Below are 26,405 nucleotides of genomic sequence, written 5' to 3'. Positions count from 1 at the left end.
TTTATCCTTCGACACCATGTGACCATCTGCTACACGGACGGGGACATTCACATTCAGGATTCTGAAACAGGCAGTTTTTTTTTTCTTTTTTCTTTTTACGCCCCTCTCTCTCCTTCCCAGTTGGAAAGACCCGGGAAAACGATGGAAACGGATCTCTAGTCTGCTCCCACTGCCTCATTATTCTGCTTCCACAACAAGTCAGGCAACTCAGCCGGTTACTGGCGGCTTACATTGAAATTCAAGGACAAAAAAGAAAGAAAGAAAAATAAAAAAAAAATAAAACAATGACGACTGCTCCTGGCATTTCTCGACAGTGCAAAACACCGTTACTATGGCATGCTATGGAGAAACAAGGGCTGCAAACAGTAAAACTGCTTTGAAGCATTAGAAAGAGTCATTTAACCTTTGAATTTACTTTAATTTTGAATTTAACAAGAGAAAAAAAAAATCCATTCAGCGACTTGAATTCTTATAGATTTACTTGAAATTCAGGAGTAAAAGAGACAATTTCTTGTCTCTTCAGAGCTTTCTGAAGAGACAAGAAATTGTCTCTTCAGAAAGCTCAGCTTTCTGAAGATTTGACATTTTTGGCAAATAATCCATTTTTACAGTTTTTATTCTTTTGGCCAAACAAGAAGAAGTTTTAAAGTAGTCAGTAAAAGCACAATTTATATCTTTTCTGAACTGCAATACAAACTGTTAAAAGAAATCCTACCAGCTGTCTGTTTTCATGGAGCTAAAAGACATTTCCTCTGTATGTCGGCTTTGTCCAAGTACTTCATGTCCAATTCTGAGAACAAAACAAATCAAATTAAGCAATGGACAATGTAAGCTCCTCAGGTTGCTCATTATAATCTGAAAATATGAAATCGTTTTGATATTTGCGAGGAGATTTATCCAATGAAGGTACGAAAGATTGTGTTCAAACATCATTCGTTTCTCCCCCGAAGCTTCCGGAACAACTTTCAGAAAAGAAGATTACAGGTGGGTGGAATAATGCGTTCGCAGGGAAAACATGAGAGAAACCTGACGGATGCAGGCAGCAGTCAGACAAAAAAAAAAAAAAAAAACAGTGTTCATCCTTTTCAATTTTTTTTATCAATGCAGTCATATTAAAAATATTTAACATCACCTTTCGAAAAGCTTCTTTCAGGGATAATTGATTCAGACAAACAAGGACGAGCTAAAGGATTGACAGAAAAGCGGAGATTATTTTTCTGGAGACAGCAGGTGGATTTGTGCAAAAAAAAAAAATCTATTTTTTTTTCTTCTAAAACACAAACAAACAGCTGTTTAATGGGAGTTCATATTTGTACAAAACCCAGGAGATTTCTGCAGTTTTTAATTTCAAAAAACAGTTTTAGTGCAACACTGCATAACGTTAGAGATTTTACTTTCTCAATAGTTTGGGGGGAAAAAAAGATCAAAACTGTAACCATGTGTGGTCTGTCCTGGTTGTGATGGAAGTTAAACAGGATTTTAAAACAAACATGAACACAGGACTTCCCATTGTTGTTAATGGACTGAAGGACTGTCTTATCTCGTTGCTGCTCCAATTTTCAGGCCTCGAACAGAAAAAAACGCTGATTATTCTCTTTGCGAAGTCCAACACCACTATTACCACATCATAAAAAATGTAGAAACCCCCAGATGACGATACCATGACTCTTTGAAGCACTCGCAAAACTTAATTTGCAGCATTTGGGATAAACAGAGACTTGCCTGTGGGTGAATATTTTTATCCAACACTTCAGACACTTGGCTGCTGCCTGGTGTGACATCATGAAAAGTTAAATAAATCACCAAAAATGATCAGGAAGAGAATTTTGAACTTCCACAAGCCGGGTTCATCCTGTGCTACATTTTCCAGATCACACAGTGATATTTTATTTTCTGCTTTAAAATGATCGTATCCACCATATCGCTCAAGGTAGGACATGGTTTCTGTGTGCCAGGGATAAACAAGTTTCATATGAGCCCAAAAACAAACGTATAAGACAATGAAGATGCTGGCAGGAGCTGGAAGAGCCGGCCCAAGGCAGACGCTGACCCCACTGACCTTCAGATATATCCTTGAATTTAAACACAGAGCATATATCTAAAAATTTAACAGTGCTTTATTGACAATGAGAATACTATTAAATTTGGCTTCATGGTTTCAGCATAGATACATAGAACGACTCAAAATATTTTAACATTTAAGACAAAACTTAAAGGAAGTGGCAAGTTTACCTTGTAAAGGTATAAAAGTTAATCTTTGCTTAACTGCTATGTTGCTGTAGCTGCAATTTTATGCTATGAGTTTAGTCTTTGTATTTGTTCACAAATGCATCTCAGAAAATAATAACCAATAAAAAGTGAATGATTTACAACGATCTTTCTCAAACTCTGGCGCCTCCTACCGGTCCGCAGGGTATTGCATGTAAACAACTGTTTATTTGCCGTGACGTCAGTTCAAAGTGCTACACTGCAGTTAGCTTATCAAAAACTGTGTTTAAAAATAAAAATGGGTAAGTGGCTTAAAACCGGGTCACTCAAAAGAAAGGTTCAAGACACCAGAGGAAGAAAACAACTCCAGGAATATTATATGATCAGAGGAAGTCAAGTTAAACCTGCTGAGTGGTTTGATGTGAGATTCACGACGTTCTTTTGAACGGTTTTACGTCGTGAACGAGTCTACGTTGGTGAGAACTGTTCTTTGTTGGGGTTTTTTAAGACTTTGCTAACTTACAATGCTCTGCTCACATGTCAGCAGGTGTTGTAATTTTTGTTTAATTAAAAATGATTTAGAACAACAAAATAGACAAATACAATTTATAGAAATGGGTGGATAATTTTTATATTTAATAGTGCAAGAAGAGGATTTTAGTTTCTGCCAAAGCATCTCAAGTTTGTTTTTCTTTAATTGTGCTTCTAAATCACAACTAGCCCTGAAATGTTATTAATGCAAACACTCGGTAGTAAAGAACAACTTATTTTTTGATTTCCTTATAATTGACGTAACTGGAAATATTAGAAGCCACACTTCCAGAATCTGCAAATAATTCAAGTAGAGTAGACTTGATCGTGGTTTTGTCGTGGTCAGTCACAGTTCAAAACAGCGCCATCTTTCCCATTAAGATGAACAACTCACTTAATAAGTGCATTAAGAGACAATTGTTTTCATTTCAGGCTGTACATATCAAGATGTTGTGTTGTTGTGGGGGTAATTTCGAGCTAGGTGGTCCATAAGTGTTTGTTAAATGGGTTAAATGGTGCTCGGTCTGAAAAAGTTTGAGAAACACTTTAAAGCTTTGTCAAGTCAGCTTCAAACCCAGGAGGCAACAGGGCTGCCATCTGTGCCTCTCTGCAGCCCCTCATTTATAAACACACAGATGATAAAATGGAAATTACTTTAAAAAAAAGGAAAAGTGCCATAAATTGAGTAGAATAAAGATAAATTTAAAAGAAAGATACTGACGGGAACAGAGTTTTCTTCCAACCTGAACCACAAAGCTTTCCAAATTGATTGTTTTTCTGTGCAGCCAAAAAGCACATAAGTGCTTCCAGTCCCCACCCACAGGTTGCCCCTCATCCTGCACACTTCACATTGTGATGATGTAATGAATAGGAAACTCTCTTTTGGAAACTCTAGGGGTGGTTTTAAATTTATGAGACCTCCACGAGTTAAAAAATTCATTACCCAAAGAGCAAACACCCGCCATTTCCTCAGTTACAGCCACTTAAAATGATGCTGGGTGGGGAAAGTACCTTCCTCACTGCATAACACTTTTTTTTTTTTTTTTACTGCCAGGAAAGCAGCCATTTGATGTGAGGTGATAATATCCCATTCCTCTGTCTATATTATCTTGTTTTATGGAATTAAACAAACTTTTTGGACTTTATACAGCTTTTTGAACTAATCCATCACTAACCAGGAACAATACTATGAAGGTCATGTTAGTTGTTAGGTCATTTCTTACATAGGCAAGTACACATGGACTCTGTGATACAACGGCTAGCTTAGAAAGACTGGGCATATGGTAACATCATTAAGATGTTCTCAATAGAGCCACAAAATGTTACAATACAAAATAACACATAATTTGGAAGTTGAAGGGAAAATAATACACAGATTCAGAAATTTCAAAAGTGCATCTATTTACATTTAATTCCACCATAGCATCCAAAAGATGCTATGTGGCTAGCATCTTTTTACATATATTGATATTCTTTTCCGATCTTATTTACAAAAGAGGCCAAATTCAGTCAGACTGGATGAAGAGTGTCCGTGAAGAGGAAGTGTGGCCACGGTTTTTCAATTGGACTTAGAGCTAGACTTTAACTAGGACATTCTGACACATGATTTTGCCCTGACTGTAGCTCTATAGTCCTGATGGAAGGTGAAACTCTACCCACAATGTCAAGTTTTTGTCTAGCTTCTAACAAATATTATTCCTGTTCAGCTCCATCCAAGTTTCCATACACCTCTGACCAACTTTGCCACTACAATTTTTCACATTGCATATAGAGGAACCACAGAGGCAATTTTCTCCCCACAAGAATAATTTTGAATGTAGGGTGAAATGTTTCCCATGTGAACAGAGGATTTGCTTCCACGTTGCTGTCGTCTCCCTTACACGACTTGTGGCAGGAGATTATTTTGGCTTACGGTCACCATGAAAAGGGCCAAGTTCATGGAGAGCATGTCTTGTCAACAAATTCTCCGATCTGAATCGTAGATCTCTGCCGATCTTCCAGAGTTACCGTCGGCCTGTCGATCTTTGCTCTCCTGTCACTATAAGTGGACGGCCCTGAGTTAGCAGGTTTGCGGTCGCTCCAAAGTCTTTCCGTTTTTGGATAATGAACTGAATAGAGCTCCCTGAGACGGTCAAAGTTTGGGGGACTATCCTCTCTCCCTGACAGCTCTGTCCTGTTTCTTGGTCTTCATAGTAACGTTTTGTTCTAAAATGTTCTCCGGCAAACTTTCACAGAACAGATGTATTTCTAAAGGCGTCAAATTACACAGAAGAGGACTTTATTTGTTTAATTAGGGCCACATGTGGCTCTTTGGACCTTTCTCAATGGCTCCTAATAACTTTGACTAAAACCGACATCAAATTAAATGTAGATAAAAAATGGGACGCTTTCAGTTTTGCCAAGGAATACATTCATTGAATTTCCTCAACTCATTCACAATAAAAGTGCTATAGTCTAATAGTACACTCCAAAAAAACATCTTACCAAGTATTTTTGGTCTAGTTTCCAGTGTAAACATCGTAGTGCACTTGAAATAAGACAAAACTAACTCAGAAGTAACTTATCCTTAATATTAGTGAAAAAGCATTTGTTCCAGTGGCAGATTATTTCACTTATAACAAGACATTTTTCCAAAGTTATAAGTTAAATAATCTGCTAGTGGAACTGGTATATTTTCATCAATATTAAGGAACTGTTGACTTAAAACAAGCTCATATATCTTGCTGAAAAGTTCATGTAATGTTGTAAGTTAGTTTTATCTTATTTCAAGTGTAGTAAGATATTTTCAGGAGAAATTAAACCAAAAATACTTGGTAAGATTTTGAGTTTTTTTTAATCAAAAACACTTCTAATTTCTAGTTGAGATTTATCTTTATTTAAACATCAGTCCTTTTTAAAAGGGTAATCTAAAACCTTGCAGCTCTAAATGAGTTCCTTTTAGCTGGACTGATGGCAAAAATGCCTTCTGTATAGTAAACTTTGCAGACTCCTGAATTATGGGACATCTGAGAGCAACTGGTTTCACTGGATTTAACACAGCGGTGTCAGATAAAAAGAGCTGGATATCCGTACCGCAGTTTTCTATTTGTAAAAAGATTTCTTCTCCAAAGTTGTGCTCTACTTTGTTCAAGTCACACAAAATCGCACTAAAACTCGGCAAAAATTCACGAGTACGTTTGCAAGGCACCACATGTGGGAAAGCTGGCTTTACTTTACATCTGCTACAGCTAAACTCTTCTTCACATCCTTTGTTCCAACTGTGACAGACCTCCAATTTATTACCTTCAACAGACAAAGCAATGACAAGTTAAACAACAATGTTTTTGTTACCCTGCGGTGCGCCGGAATATCATTTCTGCCTGCCCTTGCATTAGAAAAGAGTGCGCTCGGAAACTTAAAGGAAAACAGAGAAATCTTCTCGGCGTGAAGCCTCTGCAATCTGCGATCGCAAAACAACGCCCCGCGGTTCGGCGGAATAAGTCCCGTTTCTGCAGTAATTAGACGAAAGGAGTCACGGAGCAGCGAAATGTGAGGCAGTGTAGAAAGTCTTAGTCATGCAGCCTCATGCATTATGCACCGTTCGCAGGCAAGAACGAATTACTCGTGCTGTTAAAAGCAGGTTAGCAATCTCCTGATCCCTCCTCTGAGCTGAAGCAGCTGAACAGATGCGTTGGTATTAATTACTGCTCAGTGGGAGTTTGGAGCTCTTCCTCCTCCCACCTGTTGTGTCTCAGACCCTCGCCTCACACGTTTCTGCCAGACCACCAGCTTAAAACTGGTCATTAACACCCGCATTCACCCCCCAAGCCCCCTTTTCCTCCCTCAGCTAATTGGGTCAGTTTTTACCCAACAGTCAGCACGACCTCACACCGAGGGAAAGAGGACAGTAGGACCACCAGCACGTCGTCTTAGCATATGCCCCTGGATGACTGCAGGCGCAGAGATTAGAATAAAACAGGCACTTATTAATGCTGTTAGTCACTCGGCGCCTGTAGGTGAATCATCCCTTCTTCCATCTCAGTGTGCTGTAAGATGAAGAAGCAGTAGAAGAAAAACAAAAGAAGCTCAATTTCATCGTCAACAAATTCAAAAAGGAGGCAATACGACAGTATCCGCATTATGTTGTGCTCCCAGAGCTGCATGGGTTTGTGGTTCCTGATATACATTATATCTCCGGAGCCCGTCTTTATTTTAGGACACAGCTGCTGATGAGGTCAGCCAGCCATAAAACACAGACACACACACACACGCACACACATTCACTGTGTGCCGGCAAGGAAAACCTCAGCACGGTGGAAGATAAGACTGGGCTCGAATTGCTGTTTTGTGTTTTTTTAACGAGGACAATTCGCCCTTGCTAATCTGTTTTGCTCCTTCCCCTAATCAACTCACTGACTAATCCATTCCCTTGTGCCAAGGAGCGCCGCGGTTCAGCCCGGGGCCAAGACACGCTGGCACAATTAGCGGGAGAGGGGAGACAATGGCACGTGCCCCGGCTCTTTCACCGACATATGAGGAAGCTCACACCAGACACCTCAGAGGCCGACGCAGTGGGAGCTGCAGTGGCTGAGGTACAGGAGCTTTAGCCGGGATTTCTGGAGGTCCGGAGACGTGAAGCTGTTCTGGTGACTGTCAGTGTTCATTATAAATGATTGTTTTCAGTTTTAATCATCAGAATCACAAGCTACAGTAGAGCAAGTCCTGTCTAGAGTTCCTTTTGAAGCATAACAAATGAAGCATTGACCAACTTTATGTGCATTGATGATTTTAATAGCTGCTGACAATGTGATGTTCTTAAGATGATTTATGTTTTCACGGTGTAAAGCACTTTGAACTGCCAAGCTGCTGAAATGTGCTATGAAATAAACTGACTGATTGATTAGAACGGGGCCATTCTTGGCACCAGGAATTACTTTTTGAAAAAGTAATACTTTAAAAACATCTATGTTTTCCATCACACTGTTCATATTTATTTACAGTTTTCTTGTAATTTTGACAGTGAGATTAAAACAGTACCACCATTAGCAAAGCAGTCAAGCAGGCAGCAGAACAGCTGCACATAACAGCTTCGTTTTGCACAAAACTACTCTCACTAAAGTGTTTTCACATCAAAATCAGAGTAAGAATAAATAAATATGTATTGTATTAAATATAACATTAATATATGCATCATCAATATGTTGCAATATTTTAGCAAGACTAAGAAAAATTGCTATTTATCTGTTTTATAGTGAAATAATTATGACTGTTCTCTACATTTCAGCCGAGAAGCTTTATGTAAGCACCTCCATGCCATAACATTGCTACTCAAGGTTACCGTAAAGACAGAGTACAGAACCGTGACCATACCGAACTACATCCTTTCATCGGTTTCTACAACCTCCATTCAGTCTGCAAAGTAGCTGAAAACTCAAATCTGAGAGGCGGAAACGATTTATTCAGATGCTTTGTTTGCATTTAGCGAGCCATGCTACCTGCTCATAAAAGATTATAAATGAACATGAAGTTACCTTCAAACTGATTTTCTTTACTTGAAAGAAAAGCAAAAGCCTGTTCACAGCAACCTGCAAAGTGTGATTGTGCCTCTGTATTCATAATATTTAATGACTGCTAAGATGGTGAATGCTAGAGAAAATAGTAAGATTGTCGTAGGTAAGAGATCTTAAAAAGAAACTTGAATATGTCCCAAAATCAATATCAGAAGGTCAAAGCTTTGCAAAAAAAAAAAAAAAGCCTGAGATGGAAAATTAGCCACAAAATGATGACTGCAACTTTTATATTTTCTCAGGTAGCTGCAAGCAACATGTTTACTTATATTAGCACAAAACACATAAATAGATGCATGAGAAGTTACGTTTGTGTGCTTTTAAAGTTTTACTGGCTCTGCTAAAATTGTTCATGCTTTATTTTTGTAACCACATTTGGCTTCAGAATGAGTAGCTGAAATCTGAACAAAATACCAGAATGTGTATTTGGAAGTTACAGTCGATCAACACAGTCATGCTTTCCCAAAATACTTGGATAAATATAAGTCACCGAGCTGATATGAGCCAGAAACAACCACATCACAGGTTTGGGTTTCAGCTAAATCATGTTTGGATGAGACATGAAGATTTCCACTCTCTGCTCCTAATTCCTTAGCTCTTCACATTATCAAGACAACCAGGTTTTGTCAGAGCTCTTAATGTATTTTATATCTAAAATTATATAGTCAAGAGAGAAACTAACAAACTAATCTAATAAAATGCATTTAAATTCCCTGTTATGACTTGCAAAAAAAAAACTAAACTGTTAATTTACTTTATATAGACAGGAGATATTATGTAAAATTGACTCTTTTTTTAGCTTTACATCATGTTTCAATGTTATTACGTCATAAAAAAAACATACCTGGAGTGTTGCTTTGATTCTTTCATGTGTGTTTGAGAAATCCCTTAATCTCCCATGGCAACCATTTAGAGGTGTCTCAACCTTTGCTCCCAAAAAGCCCCGCCTGTTTCCACAAAGCTCCTCCTTAAAGCCCCAGTCTCCAGCCAACCCTCCGCCTCACAGAGCACTTCTCCCCCCTGCGCCTCCCCGACTCAGCTCCTCCAGACTAGCAGCAGCAGCAATTAGCAAAACAGCTGGTGTAAAAGAGTCTGTGATGACCTGCTGAAGGCAAAGTGTTGGAAAGAGCAGGAGCTTCTTAAAGAGACAGAAGCCCAATTCCGAGGTGTCACTTTGCAAAGCCAAATGTCTTTAAGTAATGTTCGATATATCCAGCATTTTTCTAACAACTGAAGGTAACATAGCAACTTGATTGTTCTATAAAATGGCTCCATGTGAGCACTTATATTGTCACGAATGAGGTCAAGTAACATGGATCATGCATCCGTATCAGCAAAAAATGAAATATATATATATATTTAGTATAATGAAAAATATCTTCATAACTCAATGCATTGTGTTGTGGTTCATTGAGAAATACGTTACTTCTCAATGAACGCAGCACATAGTCTATTTATCTCCAATTAGCCCCCAAATTAACAGAACAGTGAAACACAGTTCCAACTTTAAGCTGACTATCATAAACAGAGCCTTACCAGCGACCTCCAGCGTTGCGTTGCGACTGATGGCCTCTCCCAGCGGGTTGCGGGCCACACAGGTGTAGACGCCCTCGTCCGGTTTGCTCCTGCGTCCGTGAACGATGCGCAGAAAGAAGAGGGAGCCGCTGGGCAGCAGCATGCGGTGGGAGCGCGGGTCATCCCTGTCGGTCTCCACGCGCTCGCCGTCTTTGTACCACTCTATGCCGGGCGTGGGCCGGCCCTCCGCCTTGCAGTTGAGGGTGGCGGGCTCCCCCTTAGAGACGATCAAGTCGGAGGGGTCCTCTACTATCCGAGGAGCACTGTCTTCAAATCGTGCTCGGGACCCTGAGAGGAAAAGGAGAAGGTTAATGTGACTCGTCCAGATTTGAAAATGTGTCGGCTACTGCAGAATGATTCAACATGATGTGAGCTTTCTCCTTAAGATATGTTGTCACGTTAAGCATTTAAGCAACTACAATGAATTGAAATGGGCTCCTTTAAGGGCAATTTTGTTTACAAAGACATCATAATCCATTTTATTTATGGTTTTGGTTGTGTGTCTTATTTATTTCCATTTTATCTGTTGTTTTTGGTTGCTCTGTTTAATTTTGGATATGAGAACATGAGGGGCTAAGTGGTCTTTACAAAAAATGATTGGTTTTTGAGAGGGTGAATTTGCAATATAATACTAATATCAATTTGTCATTTGATAATGGTCTCAAAACAAAACTTATCATGACAGGCCAATTTGTCACACTGAAAATCTGCTTTTCTAGGGGATTTTGGGCAAACAAAAGTTCATTATTTTAGAGGGGAAAACGATGCATTATTCTGAAAACATAAGCGAGACTTTCATTTTATCCAGCTCCTTTTCACTGTCACAACTCTAAATAAATTCTACTGCAACAAATTCTCTTTACAAATCATTAGGCGATTAATACATAGTTTGTGTGATGGAAAAAAAACTGCTCATCATCCTAAATGCCTAGGTGTAATTGTCATCGGGAAACATGGTGGTGGCTGCATCATGCAGTGGAGATGCTTTCTGTAGCGGGGGCATGAAAGCTGATCAGGGACCTGTTAGAGCAGAGGAATCAAACTCCAGACTGAGGTTAAAATGTACCTTCCAGCACAATGACAAGAAACATGCAGCTGGTTCAGATCAATGCAGAACGATCCAATCAGTGTTAATTATATGATACCCTCTGTATCAAACTTAAACTTTCAATTCACCAAAAATATGTGGATGTGCAAAGTTTGTAGATACGTACTCAGTTACCTGTAAAGTGTTTATTTGGTGGGGGGGGGGTTGCAAAAAACTTTGAAAACCACATAATTTTTGTTTCCACAAAAATGATGCACAACTTTATGTAACTGTATCTAAAAAAATCTTTATGAAATATGGTAATGTTTTTTTGGCCGTAACTCAAGAACCTCCAGCGGGTCTGACACAGAGTTCAGATCAGGCCCGACCCGACCCGCCTGACTAATTAACATTAATTTTAGGCCTGAGCCAGACGTAAACGTGACATATTTTAATTATGGTTTTACTGCTTTCGCTTTCAGACCACCAGTTAAGTAAGCAGTGTAAATCCTCCTGTTTTTAGCTGCTCTTCATCATCTTCCAGCTCCATCTTGTCACTTGTTGCAACCTCAGGTTGAGTCAAGTGCGAATCATCTGGGAGGTGTGACTGATAGGAGTGCGGCATGGTGGGGCAGCGAGCGCATTTATTGTTTAAATGAACTTCTGCACCTTACTTTCTTTCCTCAGTAACTTCAACTATCTACTCCTCTATTTAAACTATAAGTAGAGTAATGTAGCTCTGCATTGTGTATTCTCGTTTGGTTTCCTCTGTGCTGTATGTATTGTTGGCCCAAGCACAACCCGTCCTTCAAGTAAATCATTTTGGTCCCACCCGTCCCACATTTCAGGTCAGGATTCAGGCTTGGGTCATAAATCTAAACTCTAGTATGGACACATTTTCAGGGCGCTGTACATTCAACTTCTACTTCCTCCTCCAATTTCCGCTCACAGAAAGGCCCATTACGCCAAATATGCATCGCTATCCAGTATGTTAAAGACAACCTGAGCATATAAATCGCGCATCTAATGTGATTTGGTAATGGCTAAACTTTGTGTGTGTGGACTCCTGCAGATATGAAGACGATAGCTGGTGTAAAGCTGGAAATTCTTAGCATTTAATAGGAGCTGAAAAGAAGCAAAAGAGGCAGAGGGAAATAGATAAGTCCTGTATCCAACTCCCCGGAGATCCATTACTATTTTTGCTTGGCTCTCGGCGAAAGGCGCTCTGCTACAAGACCTGAGGTAAGCTCTTAGAGCACGACCAAATGTCTCCAACATTGTGTTACAGTCAGAAAAAAGATGAATAATTCAAAACGGCGCTGCTTTTAGGTCGCTTCTGAGGAGCAGATGGCCTCTCTGTCTCTCTCTCTGTCACTTTTTTCTGTTTGAAAAAAAAAAAAAAAGGAAACAAAATGGTCACTGTACCAGTGATTTATTAAGCTGCTCTGTCTGTGGCATTAAAGTCGGCGCATGATCCAGACTGCATGAAAATCCCCCCCATTATCATCGCAGAGAAGCGGTGGACAGCAACCTAATGACACACATGCTGCCATTAAATTAGACTTAAACCGGAGGCATCGGGAGAAATGTGCGCTTTTGCTTAAAGCAGATCTAAGCCTTTTTAAAAATAAAAAAATAAAAAATTGAGCGATTTGATCCAGGCAGGCCGGCAGTCACCACCGAGGCAGAAACCCGAGGTAAACATCTAAAGAGCGATCTAAGTGCTCGCAGCTGACACTCCTGGGTCACAAAGCATTACAGCTTGAAACAGCGGCGCGGGCCGCGGATGAATACTAATCGAGCCATTAAAATGTTCTATAGCACCTTCAGGGCATCCTGGTGTAAAAACACACCGTGTTTAACAGGAGCAGACGAGTCTAAATTGGCAACCTGAGAGATTATCTTCAGAGATATCATTACGGGATTTCAGCAACGTGGATGTGACGCTGCTGTACTTGGCACATCTGAACATATATATGTATATATGTAGATTTGATTTATTTATTAGAGTGTCGTGCAGGGATGGTATGGAGCCCCGCTTACGTAGACTGACAGGAGACGACGCATCAAATATAGCTAAAAGGATGTCAAGACAGCCATCAAACAAGCCTCTAGCATTATAAAACATTAACACAAATTAAATTGCACAGCAAGAAAATGTACTAAAGAGGATTTTACAAAACACAAAACCCCCATTCGATAAATGTTTCTAAAACAAAAGTGTTAAGCACTAAAACATCTAAAAATAAAACAGTAGTGACATGAAGTACTGTATTTAAATTGAAGTGAAGTGTATGTAAATGTCAATGATTACTGATTTTCTTGTGAAAGTTGAGATAATTCACATCATTCTTCAGTATATTTGAACAACAGTGCAGTTCTAACGACTCTCCCCACCAGTAGGTGGTGGTAATGCACACCAAATAGCTGTTTGCCAACCGACAATAAACTCAAGAAGAAGAAGACAACAACAACGACTTCACATGGAAATATGGTTAGGCTCTGGAAAGTGCTGCTCACGATCCTGCAAACCCATTGGTCAGGGGATACAAACGATTCACAGGGTTTTCCAAATCGATGTTGCAATGCACTGATAAATCGATATTTTAGTTCTTAGTAAAAGAAAAACCAATCGAAAAGTTACACCACACATCTCTCTGATAATAAAAATGTAGTAGATGTCACAAAACACTTAATACTCAGCAGGAGCAACCAACCAAAACACACCCACAGCTACATTGAAAAATGTAGATGGGCAATCAAGGAATTGTTAGTAAGAAATTCTTATCTGAGCAGCATCTTCCCTTCAACACGTTCACATCCTCTAACGTACCAAATGCATTGTCAACCAATCTGGACTAAGCTAGCATGTTCAGTTGTACGAGCACTTTTGCTTTTCTAATGTTGATTACATGAAGTGAGGAGTACCAGAATGCAGCAGAGCACACACTAATGAAATATTCATCCTGGTTGTCTAAACCTTCCACACAGGAACTTTTTGGGGGTTTTTTTTTTCCTAAAATGGGCTGTCAGTTTTTGAAAAGTCACCTCAGTCATTTTGAAAAGGTACGAAGCAAGAGTGTGCAAACACACACATACAAACAAACTTTTTCCTCCATGCGCCACATGAATGTCACTCCAATTTTTGTAATGTTGACTCAATGGAGCCTGTGTGCTCGACTGCAGCCGCCAGAGCACGCTGGAACGGGACAGGATGAAATATTCATACCGCTTTTCTAGACCTTCCCAATGTAACTGGAGCAAATGGGTCACTTTCAGCCAACACAAAGCGTCATTTCACAGCCATTGTGACACTCGGAAAAAATGTACTTCCTGCTCATTTAGGGGAGGACGGGAGGAGGATGGTGGTGGGGGCGAAACATGTATTTTGGGTCACTTATGAATCATGAGGCGAACACAGTTTGGCTGCCATGTCGGAGTCAATGACAGCACAGCTCAGGGATACTCCCGAGGGCTCAGTTTTAAATTTTAGATCTTTATGCCAAGTCCGAGAGGTCGTTTTCCTCCCACCGACATTCTCCAAAGTCACGCAGCACTTTCTGTGCTGCAGCTCCTTTCCAACTCACTGCGACTGGAAATATCCGTCACGACTAAACGCGGCACATCTCTTACAGTAAAATGAGTGAAACGTTCCGGTTCCTCACTGTGCACGTCTCTTGAGGGAGGTGTTCTAGATCAGCAAACATTTCAATAACACAGTTGCCTGGCATTTATTCACTGTGGTTCACACCATTATTCTAAGAACAGAGGCAGTATATGAGTAAGTGACCCTGACTTCAGACGCAGTCCTAAAATTAAACCGTAATCGTTTAGATAATCAGATATTGGTGGGTGGTTTTTAAAAATCACTGCCAGTTTTCATGTGCAAAGACTTACAAAGAGTTTTGGTACACGTTATTTTTATTTTTAATGCTTATCAAAGGAAAAGTGTTTTTCACCTTGTACCTTTCACAGTGAAACAGAAAATGTTTGAAATTCTTGTCGGTGTTTATTCGACCTGCTTTGGCGTCTGCTCAAAAAAACAAATCGTCTCTGGAAAGGCTAAACAAACGCTAGCTATTAAATTATGTTACGGTAGAAGCAAAGATCTAAGTTTAGCTGCTTACTAAAGCAACTTTCTCCAGGTTTTATCCACACATAAAAAGGAGGAATCACATTGAAAAATGCATAGAGTTGAATGATCAACAGTGGATATAAATAGAGGAAACATTGGAACATTCATTTAAGTCTTCAACAAACTGCTTTCCATTGAAACGTCATCAGCAGAAGCAAGACGCAGCTTTACTGAATGCTACAGCTAGTCAAGATATATCTTTAGAAATCCAAGGGTGAATTCACACCAGCCCTGTTTAGTCCACTTTAGTCGAACTCTAGTCCATTTTTCTAGAAAGTCGGATTTATGTGGGGAGGTGGGAATGCGCAATCCAACTTTGGTCCGCCTAAAAACCTAGAGTTCAGTTTGCTTATAGTGAACTCTGGCACACTTCGAATGCAAATATGGATGCAAGTGGACAGAAGACCGCTCCAAAAGCAGGAAGCGAATAAACACAAAGGGCATTCTGGGTAATTGCAACCAAAACAAACGCAAGATGAGTCTATAACACTAGCAAAAGGACAAAAGAGAAATCCTACAGCGTCTAAAATCTGATGCCACTCCATTTTTGTTTAAATTTTCTGAAGAAGGAAGTTGAGCATTCGTCTTCCTCAGAGATTCTGTGCATTGTTTCTTTCAGTAGTTTTTGATGTAGCGCCACCACAGGTGAGGGGAGGGAACAATTTTTTTCAACTGGTTTTGTGTGAAAACGAACCACAGCAGCTGAAAATGTAGCAAAACGAGTCTACCGCAGCAGCAAGTGTGGAAACACCCATAGATAAAGCTACGTGCATTTCATGCAACCCAAAATCTGAGTACAGCAGAAGATTTCTTGTCCGTATTAACAGGATGTTCAGCACAACTCCAGTTGGACAAACTTAGAATCACTGATCAAACACTTCCTGAAGAGCTGACTTTATGCATGACTAAAATCAGATTGATCCCCGAACTAAGATTTATCACGTAATGAGACTTGACTAAATAAGTCAAGTCTGGACTTGACTTATTGGAGTCAAGTCCAGACTTGACTCCAAGTCTGGACTTGGAGTCTTTTCTGTATGACTGTGCTGTTATATTTGTTGTAGTCATGCAGATAAACTTAAATTATACACAAGGTTTCAGTAGTTTATGATAATTTTTCTGCAAAAGTAAATGGTTTGCACAAATGAGATCGTCCATCTTCTACCAACTCGGAGTTGTGTTTAGGTCCAGTCGATAATTCTCGGCCGCTTTATCATTAAAACCGATCTTTGACTTTCCTTTAAACGAGTTATCCTAAATATGTGAGTTACATTCCCTTAAGCATCAACAGACATCAATGAAGGGCAACAGAATAATTACACATAATTATGATTAATACCAGCATTTTTTTTTTTTTTTTTACATCCACACCTCTAGCTGCTGTGGCTGAAGCTCCATTCTGCTGCAATGTTCAGCTGCATGTGTGGGCAAACAACGAGAAATCCTTGTTGATTTCAGTCAGCTTGAAGAGCAGGTATATTACCATGTCTAATTTTTTTTTCTGCTTCAATTATCTCTGATGAGCTGAAGGAGACTATAAGCATCCTGTGAAAAAAAAAATCAAAAGCTGTGAAAATGCAAAAGCGGTCTAATATACAAGAGAAAACTTTTTTTTCTTACTCGTAATCATGAATGAGTCAATAGGCATTTACTACAAATACAGCGATCATTACTATAGGCACAATGGGGTGCATTGTAAAGAAAACAGAAGAAGAAGAAGGAGGAGAAGAAGAACAAGAACAAGAAAAAGAACAAGAAGGGGAGAAAGAAAAAAAACGAATTACAAACAGCTCCAAGCTGACCAAAAGTGACAATCAACAACCTGCTCCCTGTGAAATGTGTGCAATCAGTGAGCAGTCCACGCCACTTTGCGCTCGGCAGAAACACATTTTCTTTGTGAGAGGGAATATTTTCACAGTAATATTCGGTTCATGACAGGATGATTGTGGTGCTGCACTTGAAAGCACCTTTCAGCTAAGAAAGAAACTCCGTCAACCCTGCAAGTGTCACAGGCGACGATGGAGATCTCCGTGAAGGTGTGTGTTTAGTTGGATCATGAGCACGGCCCATTAGAGCCCGCGTCGGGCCTCCTCGGAGATATCCGAGGGCAAATGGGAATTTGGAGTTTGACTTTGTTTTGTCTGGGGGGGAAAAAAAATAAAAAATTGAATCTGTGCATTCTGCTGTGAAATGATTTTTTTTTAAGTTTACAAGGGATGAACAGGCAGGGAAGGACATTGATGGAATATGACTCCCAAAGTGCCACTTAAAGGGCATATATTATAAATTTTACAACTTTTTCAATTGCCGTCAGGCTTTCTTGCTTTCTGTTCTAATATTTACTTGCATGAATAGAGGCGACAAATATGTCGAAATGTAGGAGGGAAAATATGTGAGTGGAAGGCAGCCAAGAGTGAGAGAGTTCAGTTTGGAGAAATACGAACAACACACCGTCCACCCAAAACAACGTAGTGACTGCAAAGTCTGCGGCTTGAATTTGAGTTCAATAGATATACGGTGACTTATGAAGTGAGGAGAAGAAACGTTTTCTGAGATTAATACTTTGGAGACTTAACAAATGTATTAGTGATGTTTCCAGGTTGTGCAAATCTCACATTTCTCCACATAATCAGCCTGTTTGCTCACGTATGATAACATCGTCTTTGACACTACTCAAACTCTGTAAGACTGATCAGTTCCTGATTTAAAAAAAAAGATTATACTTGGAGTTTTGGACAAAAAGTTGTATTTCACATACGTCAGACAAAAATAATTTAGTTATTTTCTTCTTCTCACTATGTCTAAGGTGCTTTTGGACAATATTCTAGCAACTTGCCAAGTGTCTTTTGGTTTCTGTCTGGCCGCTCTAACATAAAAACTTTATAAATGGAGTGTGTTATCAATAGCTAACCTTCTGGATGGTTCTGCCATCTCCACATGGGAACACAGGAGCTCTGCGTTCTTGGCCACCTCTCTGACTAAGGTACTTTATCCCTAAAAACTCAGTTTGGTTGACAAGTCAGACCTGAAGAGGGTCCTAATGGTTCCCAACTTCTTCAATTTTTGAATAGTGGAGACACCAGCATGTTGTTGGATGCACTACAGCTGAAATTTAGGTGATTGTAAAGGTTTGTTAATACTTAAGTACATTTTTATAAACCATAAAATGTCTACAAACATGTCTTCCTTCTCACTACTTTAAACTCAATTTAATATTAGAGTAATGTCAAATTACTCTACAATAACATTTGCAACATAATTTTTTTTAAATGAAGGAGGGGTGAATACTTTTGATTCTAACTTCCTCTATGTTTTTAAGAGAGACATTGTTTTTAAAGGCTTTTCTATTGTCAAAAAATGTATTTTAAAGCTTCTTATCTGCTTCGAAAAACAAAATAAAAGATCAACTACTGTTTATTTCTGCTCAATTTTTGAAACCTTTTTTGAGCTTTATGGCTGTAAGGTACGATTTAGGACATTTTTACTGAACTCTCCTGAATTTCAAAGAATTCAGCATAACAGTGACCATTTTAACTAAGCTAGGAGCTTTGCCGTTAAAAGACATCCACTAAACGGCGCCCTTGTATTAAACTCTCAAGTACAGAAGTCCTTGTTAAGCTCCTGCAGACAAAAGACACTTCATTTCTGTGCTGTTCTGTCAGCGAGGACGAGTCCATGAAGAGCTTTTACACAGGATAACGTCCAGGAGCAAAACAGAGTCATGATGAGCCATAAGAGTGAATGGCAGCAAACCTTGAGCTGCCAAGCAGACCAAAAGAGTCTGATGAATGAGAATGCGCCCCACTCTCCACTCTCAAGGCCATCTGGAGAGAAAACGAACATGTTGGAGTGGAAAGTGCTTCTAAAATACAAATACACTAAGCTCTACAGTCATTTTCATTCCAGCGAGGAATAAAAAAAAAAATAAATAAAAACAGTGACTTAATTTTCTTTTGTGCGCTTCTAAATAATGTAAAAACACCAGCTACCAATATTCATTCTCAAATATCTGGCACATTGTGTAGTTTTCTTCCCATTCATTTAAGGCAACTGTAAAAGAAATCGGAGAGTCTCGCAACGGCAAAGCAAAAGCAAATTAAAATGATTAAAGAGCAAATTATTGGAAAGTCAAAAATAAGTTGTAAAACAACCAGCGAACTGAAACTTGCTAAAACAGAAGCTGTGCACTTTATGCTATACATTTTTTGCTATTCACCCCCAAAAGAAGGTAAAATTAAATCCAAAAAATTCCTACAATCTGTGAAATAAAGTCACAGGATATTGATACATTATGGGGTCTTGGACTTTGATCAGAGATTTTCTTCTCTTACGAAATAGAGGAGTACCAATGGGTGACTCTGCGGAGGAGTCTGCAGTGTCTGTATTGTCTGGTACCCGGTTGGTCTGAGGTGCAGCATGTAATCAGAGTGTCATTCTCTAGACTTCTTTCCTCTTTTGATCCATTTGAAAGTCCATTTTCTCTCAAACATAAAAGACCCATGCGCCTTAAGATGCAACTTACACAAGAGTACGTGACATGAATCAGAGTAACGGCCTGCACCGGCCAATCACAGGATGAGACTTGTGCATCTTGAAGTTCTCCTTTCTAAAAAATAAAAAAAATAAAAAATAATAAAAATAAATTGTGTTGTATAGCTAAAGTTTAAACAAGCAAACAACTTTTCATTCTCACGAGTCTGACTGAATCAAACATTTGCTTGTTCTGAAAGCCTGGTACGTTTGGGGGGAGTTGTAAATGTGCAACTGAAAATTGCTGTGGATCAGAGGAGCAAAACTCTAGTCCACCTAAAAAAACACTGGTCTGAACCAAATGCTGGAAGTGGACGACAATGCAGAACAATGTTCATGCATCTATCATCTGGCCTGTCTTTCTTTTCTTCTTTCAGACGGTGGTTTATGTTGGTTAATTATTTAAAGCCTGAGCGATGTATTTTATTCACAGATAACTTTGCGAAAAATTGTCTTGAAATAATATTGATCCGAAAAATATACAGGAACTCTGACAGCACAAGCAGGTGTTGATTTCCCAGTGGTGGGAAGGGGAAATAAGCAAATAAAAACCTCCGCATTGAACAATTTACATCTCTTACCCTCTTATCAAAACCTGCCACTTGAATTACCTGTCGGTTCATCGCTCCAAATTATCGCTCTGTCTTATACTTGTTTGCTTAAAGTGATGATTTCTGCACACTTAAAACGGCTTCAGGTGTCAAAATATACCACGGTCTTCAAAGGTTTTATCATATGGTTCCTTTGACTTAGTTTTGCTTTTGTTGAAATGCCATAGAAGTGCGACTGCGACTTGAGTTTTCTCTGCTTGTTTGCAGGGTACAGCAGCATTCCCTCCCCCACCTGTTGCTTTGCATTGTGTAACAGCTAGCTAAAGCAAGGCTGCTGCACTTCATCCTTTTTAAACAGTTGCATAAATACTGTAATACAATGGTACGTTTACTAAAGTGTGCCACTCTTGTGCCAAAGATGTGCTTGCTGAGATTTGCAGGTTCTTTCCTTCTCTTTCAAATTGTGTTGGAAGAATCTGTAGTGAAAGTATTTTTAGCTAACTTTGAGCTCATTACGTCTGTTGTGAAGATTAAATGCTCAGACAGTAATAATTGAATCTCATCTGTAAGAATTCCCGTATTTATTCAGGGGGGAAAAAAAAGTAGAAGTAGTATTTCGGGGAAAAAGTGGCGTCTCAGCTGAATAAAAGCCCATTAGCGTCTCCGCTCCACTGATAGACAAGTTATCGCATTGGTCCTAATTGTAAAACTCTGACACACACCCACATGTTTGCTTGCGGCGTCTCTTCGTGTCTGCCTCATTGAACACTCAGCATAAGTAGGCTAAGAGCTACAAGAGAGACTGAGATCATGTCTTCCAGACCCGTTTTGATTCAGGCCATTCTCCGGCTCCTAGCTGTGGCGTTACATAACGAGGGGCAGGAGCAAGGGATTGTGGGAGCATTTCATTAATTAGTATTTACAAATATTAACCCCCATCTCCTCCCTGGAGGGTCTGAGCGCACTCCGTCACGCTAATGCGTGAAAACATGAGAGCCGCGAGAAGAGAGAGAGTTGTTTTTTTTTTGCTTTTGTTTCAGATCTCTTCGCCTTTCAGCGACTGCCAGGATCAGGGTAAGCCAGAAACAAGAAAGTAGACCCGTCTGAGCTCAGCTTCTTATCTGTGAGGAAAAAAACAACAAAAAAACAACAACAACTACTTAGAGAAAGCTCAAAGTCCAACTTTACACGCAAGTGAAACGAGGAGCAGAAGGCTGGCAGCGCGCCTGTGGGGATGGTGGCTGTCTGCTGAGATTTCTCCGCGTCTTTTTCAATTTCAGCTCATTTACATATTTGAAAAGGCCAAAAAAAAAAAAAAAAAAGAAATATTCAAAGACTTCTCGTGACATTGCCAAGTAATCTCTGCGGGGAAGGGAGGGAAGGGGCATTAATTTGAAGCAGCAAACTTCATTTTTACAAGGGGGGAGAAAGCTAAGTTTGATTCATTCTGGCATCAGCCCCTAGTTGTTTAAACGTAACCGTCCTCCTCGTCTATCATCTCATCTTCTAAATGAAATCATCAACCCACTGTACCAGAAAGTGGAGGAAGGGTGGGGGGGGAGTGAGCCTACGTCTACATACGGGCAACGTGACTCAATGATGAGGCACGTTGGACGACTAAGCAGAATCGTCTGAGGTAGTTTTTCAAAAAGCAGAGCTGTATGTTTAGCAGGTCACCACAGGGAGAGAAAGGACACAAAACACCAACTTCCTTATATATGCTGGATCTGAACACAGCTCAAGCAAAACCACACTTCAATTAGAATTAAATGAGATATGTATTTGTGTGCGAATGAAAAAATAGCTGAGCTGCCGTGTTGATTTTTTTGTTTTCCTTACAATCACAAAGCATTTTTTATTATTTTTGGAAAACTGTTTGGAGGGGAAAGTTTGTTGACTCGTGCAGAGCAGGCTGATTGGCAGAACACTAACTTAAACAAAGTCCCATCTTGTTACGCCGGATAATATCTGCCACCGTCTCCTCTGCTTCCTAACAGAGGTCTCGAAGTCGGTGCGAATCGTCTCCGTTCAAGTGCTCCGTGCAAATTACACACATTACGGACGCGAACAAGCGCAGCAACAGAGGTGATTGCCACTCCAGATTAATGGATGTAGGCAGAAGGCAAAGGGTGTTAAAAGTGCTTGAATGTTAGGAGATAATGCAGATTTAACCCTGAGAGTGATGGACAACAGCAATACACCTCTGAACCTGCTCGGCTGGTGGAGGATTACCGGCCACTTTATTGTTATCAGGTACACCGATGCTAGAACCACATTAAGCTTTCATGATATAGATTTGACAATGTCTAGATTTTTAGCTGGGGAAATAAAAATAAAAAAAAACAAACAAATAAAAAAAACTCCAAGTTTGGGCCATGACAGCATCCCACTGTGGGATTTTGAGATAATTTGAGCTTTATGACATTATCCTGCTCAATGTAGGCAATGGAAGATGGTGGTCGGTCACCATAAAGTAGGGCGGGGTGATAACTCGATTTTATCAATTTAATTGAATCTTCTTGTTGAAGATTGCTTCTTTTTTTAAAAAAAAATCTGGATTTTTTTTTTTCTTTTTCCATTGCTGCACTTCTTGGGTTTCCAGTGTGACGTTAACCCACCCAAAATCTACCATCTTGTGTTTTACAGCTTGTATGTATTTCGACTTTGAATTCAGGTCAACTCACTTAAAGAAAAGGCAGTTTTTTAACATATGTTTGGGCATTTGTATTTAATAGGGGAAAAAACACAAAGAAAAATGAGATGTTCAAATTGGAAATAGGATTTGGTATAAAAACAATCTGACTTTATTTTTAAGCACTACCATGGCCATGGAGATGGACAACACTTTGGTAGGCGGTCGCATTTAAACGATGCACAATCGCTCCCCATGTTGTGATTTCAGGGATGATATTCTGCATAAGCTGGTTGTAAGAAGCAGTTAACTGAGCTGTAGTAGCCCTTCTATCTACCTTCTCATTTCATCCTGCTTGTTCTTTTTCTTCCACACATCTGATTTTTACTGGATATATTGTCTTGCTTTGGACCATTTTCTGTAAATACAATGGAGAGTTGAGCATTGGACCTTCAGATTCTGAAATGCTCAGACCTGCCTGTCTGCATCGTTTTTCAGCAAGTTGTGTCTTCACAACATCTAGTGTAGGTGCCTAAAAGCATCGAGTTGCTGTCATGTGACTGGTTTAGTCAGAGCTATGTGATTCAAATAAAGACAAAAATAATGTTTTAAAGTGCTGTTTAATTAGCTGGGCTATCTGTTCTGGTAGAGTCTGCTTTCAGCTCTTTCAAAAGCAGGGTGACCCAACAGGAGTAACGGGGTGACATTCCATTAGTTTTACAGTTGTGTGTTTCCTGATCCTTAGATATATTTAAACGACTGAATACCAGTTCTAAAATGGTAACTTTTTCAAAAACAAGAACAACCCATGTAGGATGTAGACTGGTATCTACATCCTATATGACGTAGATGCCAGTGGTTTAAAGAAACTTCCACTATAGCAAAAGGGTAAAAATCTGTATGACGAATAAACAGATAACTGCAGTGTTTGACTCACCAACCAGAGCGAGTCCTGTACCACAAAAAAAAAAACCTGCCTTATATATTAGTTGCACCCTGAACAATTTCTCTATTGCTGCTTAGCATGTATAATCAGCATGTATAGTTGCTTATTTTAACTGGTTATTATAGATTTTGTCCAATCTTCTCCTTAATGGGGCAGCATTACGTATTTTCCAGCCACATGTCAATTTTAAGCACAATCAAGTAATTTTGTTGCCTTCAGTTGCTATAAAAGTGCTATATATATATATATATATATATATATATATATATATATATATATCAAACATGACTTTAAAAAAATGTAACGTCTTGAAACTGACCTCTGTCTCTTTAAGAAGCTCCTGCTCTTTCCCACACTCTGCCGTCAAAGCCTTTCAGATATCCTGTTTACAACAACGTCCTTACGTTTCACTGAGAAGCAGTTTGTATGCGAAGCTCAACAGTCGTGCAGTTTCACCATGCTAACTGCTACCGCTAGTCTGAAGGAACTGAATGGGAAAATCACAAGGGGAGAGCTGCTCCATGAAACTGGAGCTCCAAGGAAGAGCTTTATGAAAACAGGCGGGGCTTTATGGGAGTAAGTGTTTAAGCAACCCCCAAATGGTTGCCCTGGGAAATTCAAGGAATTTCTCAAACATGTATAACAGAATCAAAACAACACTGATAAGGAAATAACATTGTAACATGTCATAAAGTTCATAATATCCACTGAGCGCAAATATTACAAGCTAGTATAAGTAGGTTAATTAGTCAGTTGCTACTTAACGTTTTTTTTATTTTAAGCAAAGTCTTCTTTCAGCCAGCTGCTCAACAATGTGCAGCAGCATGTTGTGAAGTGGCAAGAATCCATTGAAAACTCTGATCACCAGCACATTCTCCGGCATTTCTATAAAACGGCTTAAAAACGGAGGAACGCTTTGACTGGGAATTTTGTACAAACCGACTAATCCAGCTAAAGTGGTTTAAATACATTTTCAGCTGAAACCAAAACACAGTATTGTGCATAATTTGAGAATACACACACACACACACACACACACACACACACACACACACACAAACACAACAACTCCAATCTTTTGGATTGTTTTTTTGTTTTTGTTTTTTTTTCATTTTGCATTTGGATTAAGGCTTGGATTTTAAAGCTCTTATTAAAGCAATGGTTAAAACGTTTAATCTCCTAGTGGAAGGCAACCAAAAATGAGCTTTTAAATGCATTTTAATAGTGTATTTCCATACACTATCAAGAGGGTGGGGGAGAATTTCTTTTTTTTTTTTTTTTTGGTCAGTGCCACAGACAATTTACGCACATCTGCACTGAGGGGAGAGCTAAACTGTTTCACTTTTTTTTCTTCTTCTTCTTAAGGGCCAACTTCGCTGTTCAAAATGTTAATTTGCTTGGCATTCACTAGCTGCATTTCTGCATTATACAAATGAATTCATGTGTGACATTTTCTCTTTTTCTGATCCGTTTGAGTGGGGAGGATGCGCTCAGCTCCCGCAGCTGTCAGGGGAAAGCGTTGGAAAAACGCTGCTAAACACAACATTTACATCCATCTGGAGAGACAGAAAACACGATAAGACATGTCACCCAGCCTGTACTATGAGGCGCGTCACGCCATATGGGCTGTGACTGCTCCTGTGTATGTGAGTGTGTGTGTGTTTGTGTGTGTGTGTGTGAGAGAGAGAGAGAGAAAGAGAGAGAGAGAGAGAGAGAGAGAAAGAAAATAGAGTATTTTCTACATAAAATATTTACCTGAAGTGATGGTGACGATTGAAATAATCACAAGCAGGAAATTTTCAAAGTTCATCTCCACACTCTTCTGGATCCAGATCCCTGGGAATCTTCAGTCATTGAAGTAATGAGTAGGTTAAAAAAAAAGGAAAAAAGAAGGAAAAAGCGACAAATTTGCAGACAGAGATTCAGCTGGAATATTTCAAGCGTGTAAAAAAATAAAAAATAAAATAAAAAATAACCCCGAAAAACTTTGATATCACTCACAGCAACCTAAGTCAGCTGCGGGGTCAGCAGCAGCAGCAGCAGCAGCAGCAGAGGCAACATCGCCCCAGAGGAGCAACCTAATAACTAAACTCAGCAGCATCACTTCTCCGCTCCCGCATGGCCACACACCAGCACCGACTTTCTTGTAAGGATGCTCCTCCTCTGCCGCTTCCGAGAGCCAAAATAACATTGAGACTAATCTCTGATAGAGGTCCGGTTGTAAGAGAGAAGACAGGATCTCCTCCTCCTCCTCCTCCTCCTCGTCTTCCCCCGAACCCCCGCTCTTTATGCGCTCTGCTCCGGCCAGCTGCAGGTTGAGCGAACACGCTCCGAGGGGAGCAGCGCACTCCCAGCTATCCGCAACAAATCCTCCCCAACCTCCAGGACTGAGCGCTTTAAAGAGACAGACACAACGAGGCAGCTCCGAAAGAGAGGGGTCCTGGCGACACAGGAGAACCGTGGATTTTGATGATTTGGTCATCGTTCAAATGCTGTTTGAGGAACAGCTTCATTTCAAAGGCAGCAGAGTTGGACATAAGAATAAAACATATTGCTAATAGAATTACATTTTTTTTATATTATTGAAATACATCTACAAGGCAGAAAAACCACCTCATCCTAGCGCCAATAGTTTTTATCCAAACTTTTTTTTTTTATTTATATTTTTCCATGAAGCTAATTTCTTTTCGTTATTTCAATTTGCACAATTCTATGGTTAACGGA

The 26,405-nt window shown here is 39.6% G+C and overlaps 1 protein-coding gene across 1 annotated transcript in view; it reads right to left on the bottom strand.

Annotated features, from left to right (window-relative positions):
- LOC103139682 (roundabout homolog 2-like) overlaps positions 1 to 26,089 on the bottom strand; it is a 73,460-nt gene extending 47,371 nt beyond the window's left edge. The window contains exons 1-3 of the mRNA XM_016672621.1: positions 25,773 to 26,089; positions 25,437 to 25,525; positions 9,822 to 10,148 (exon numbers count right to left, since the gene is read on the bottom strand). Of these exons, the coding sequence (XP_016528107.1) occupies positions 9,822 to 10,148; positions 25,437 to 25,525; positions 25,773 to 25,801 (445 nt within the window). The 5' untranslated portion in view covers positions 25,802 to 26,089. The remainder of the gene's footprint in view (positions 1 to 9,821; positions 10,149 to 25,436; positions 25,526 to 25,772) is intronic.
- Between the last annotated feature and the right edge of the window lie 316 nt (positions 26,090 to 26,405).

The sequence above is a fragment of the Poecilia formosa genome, unplaced genomic scaffold, assembly GCF_000485575.1.
Source record: "Poecilia formosa unplaced genomic scaffold, Poecilia_formosa-5.1.2 Scaffold63, whole genome shotgun sequence".
Classification (NCBI taxonomy): domain Eukaryota; kingdom Metazoa; phylum Chordata; class Actinopteri; order Cyprinodontiformes; family Poeciliidae; genus Poecilia; species Poecilia formosa.
The sequence above is the reverse complement of the archived record's forward strand: the minus strand, read 5'-3'. Positions and strand labels throughout refer to the sequence as shown.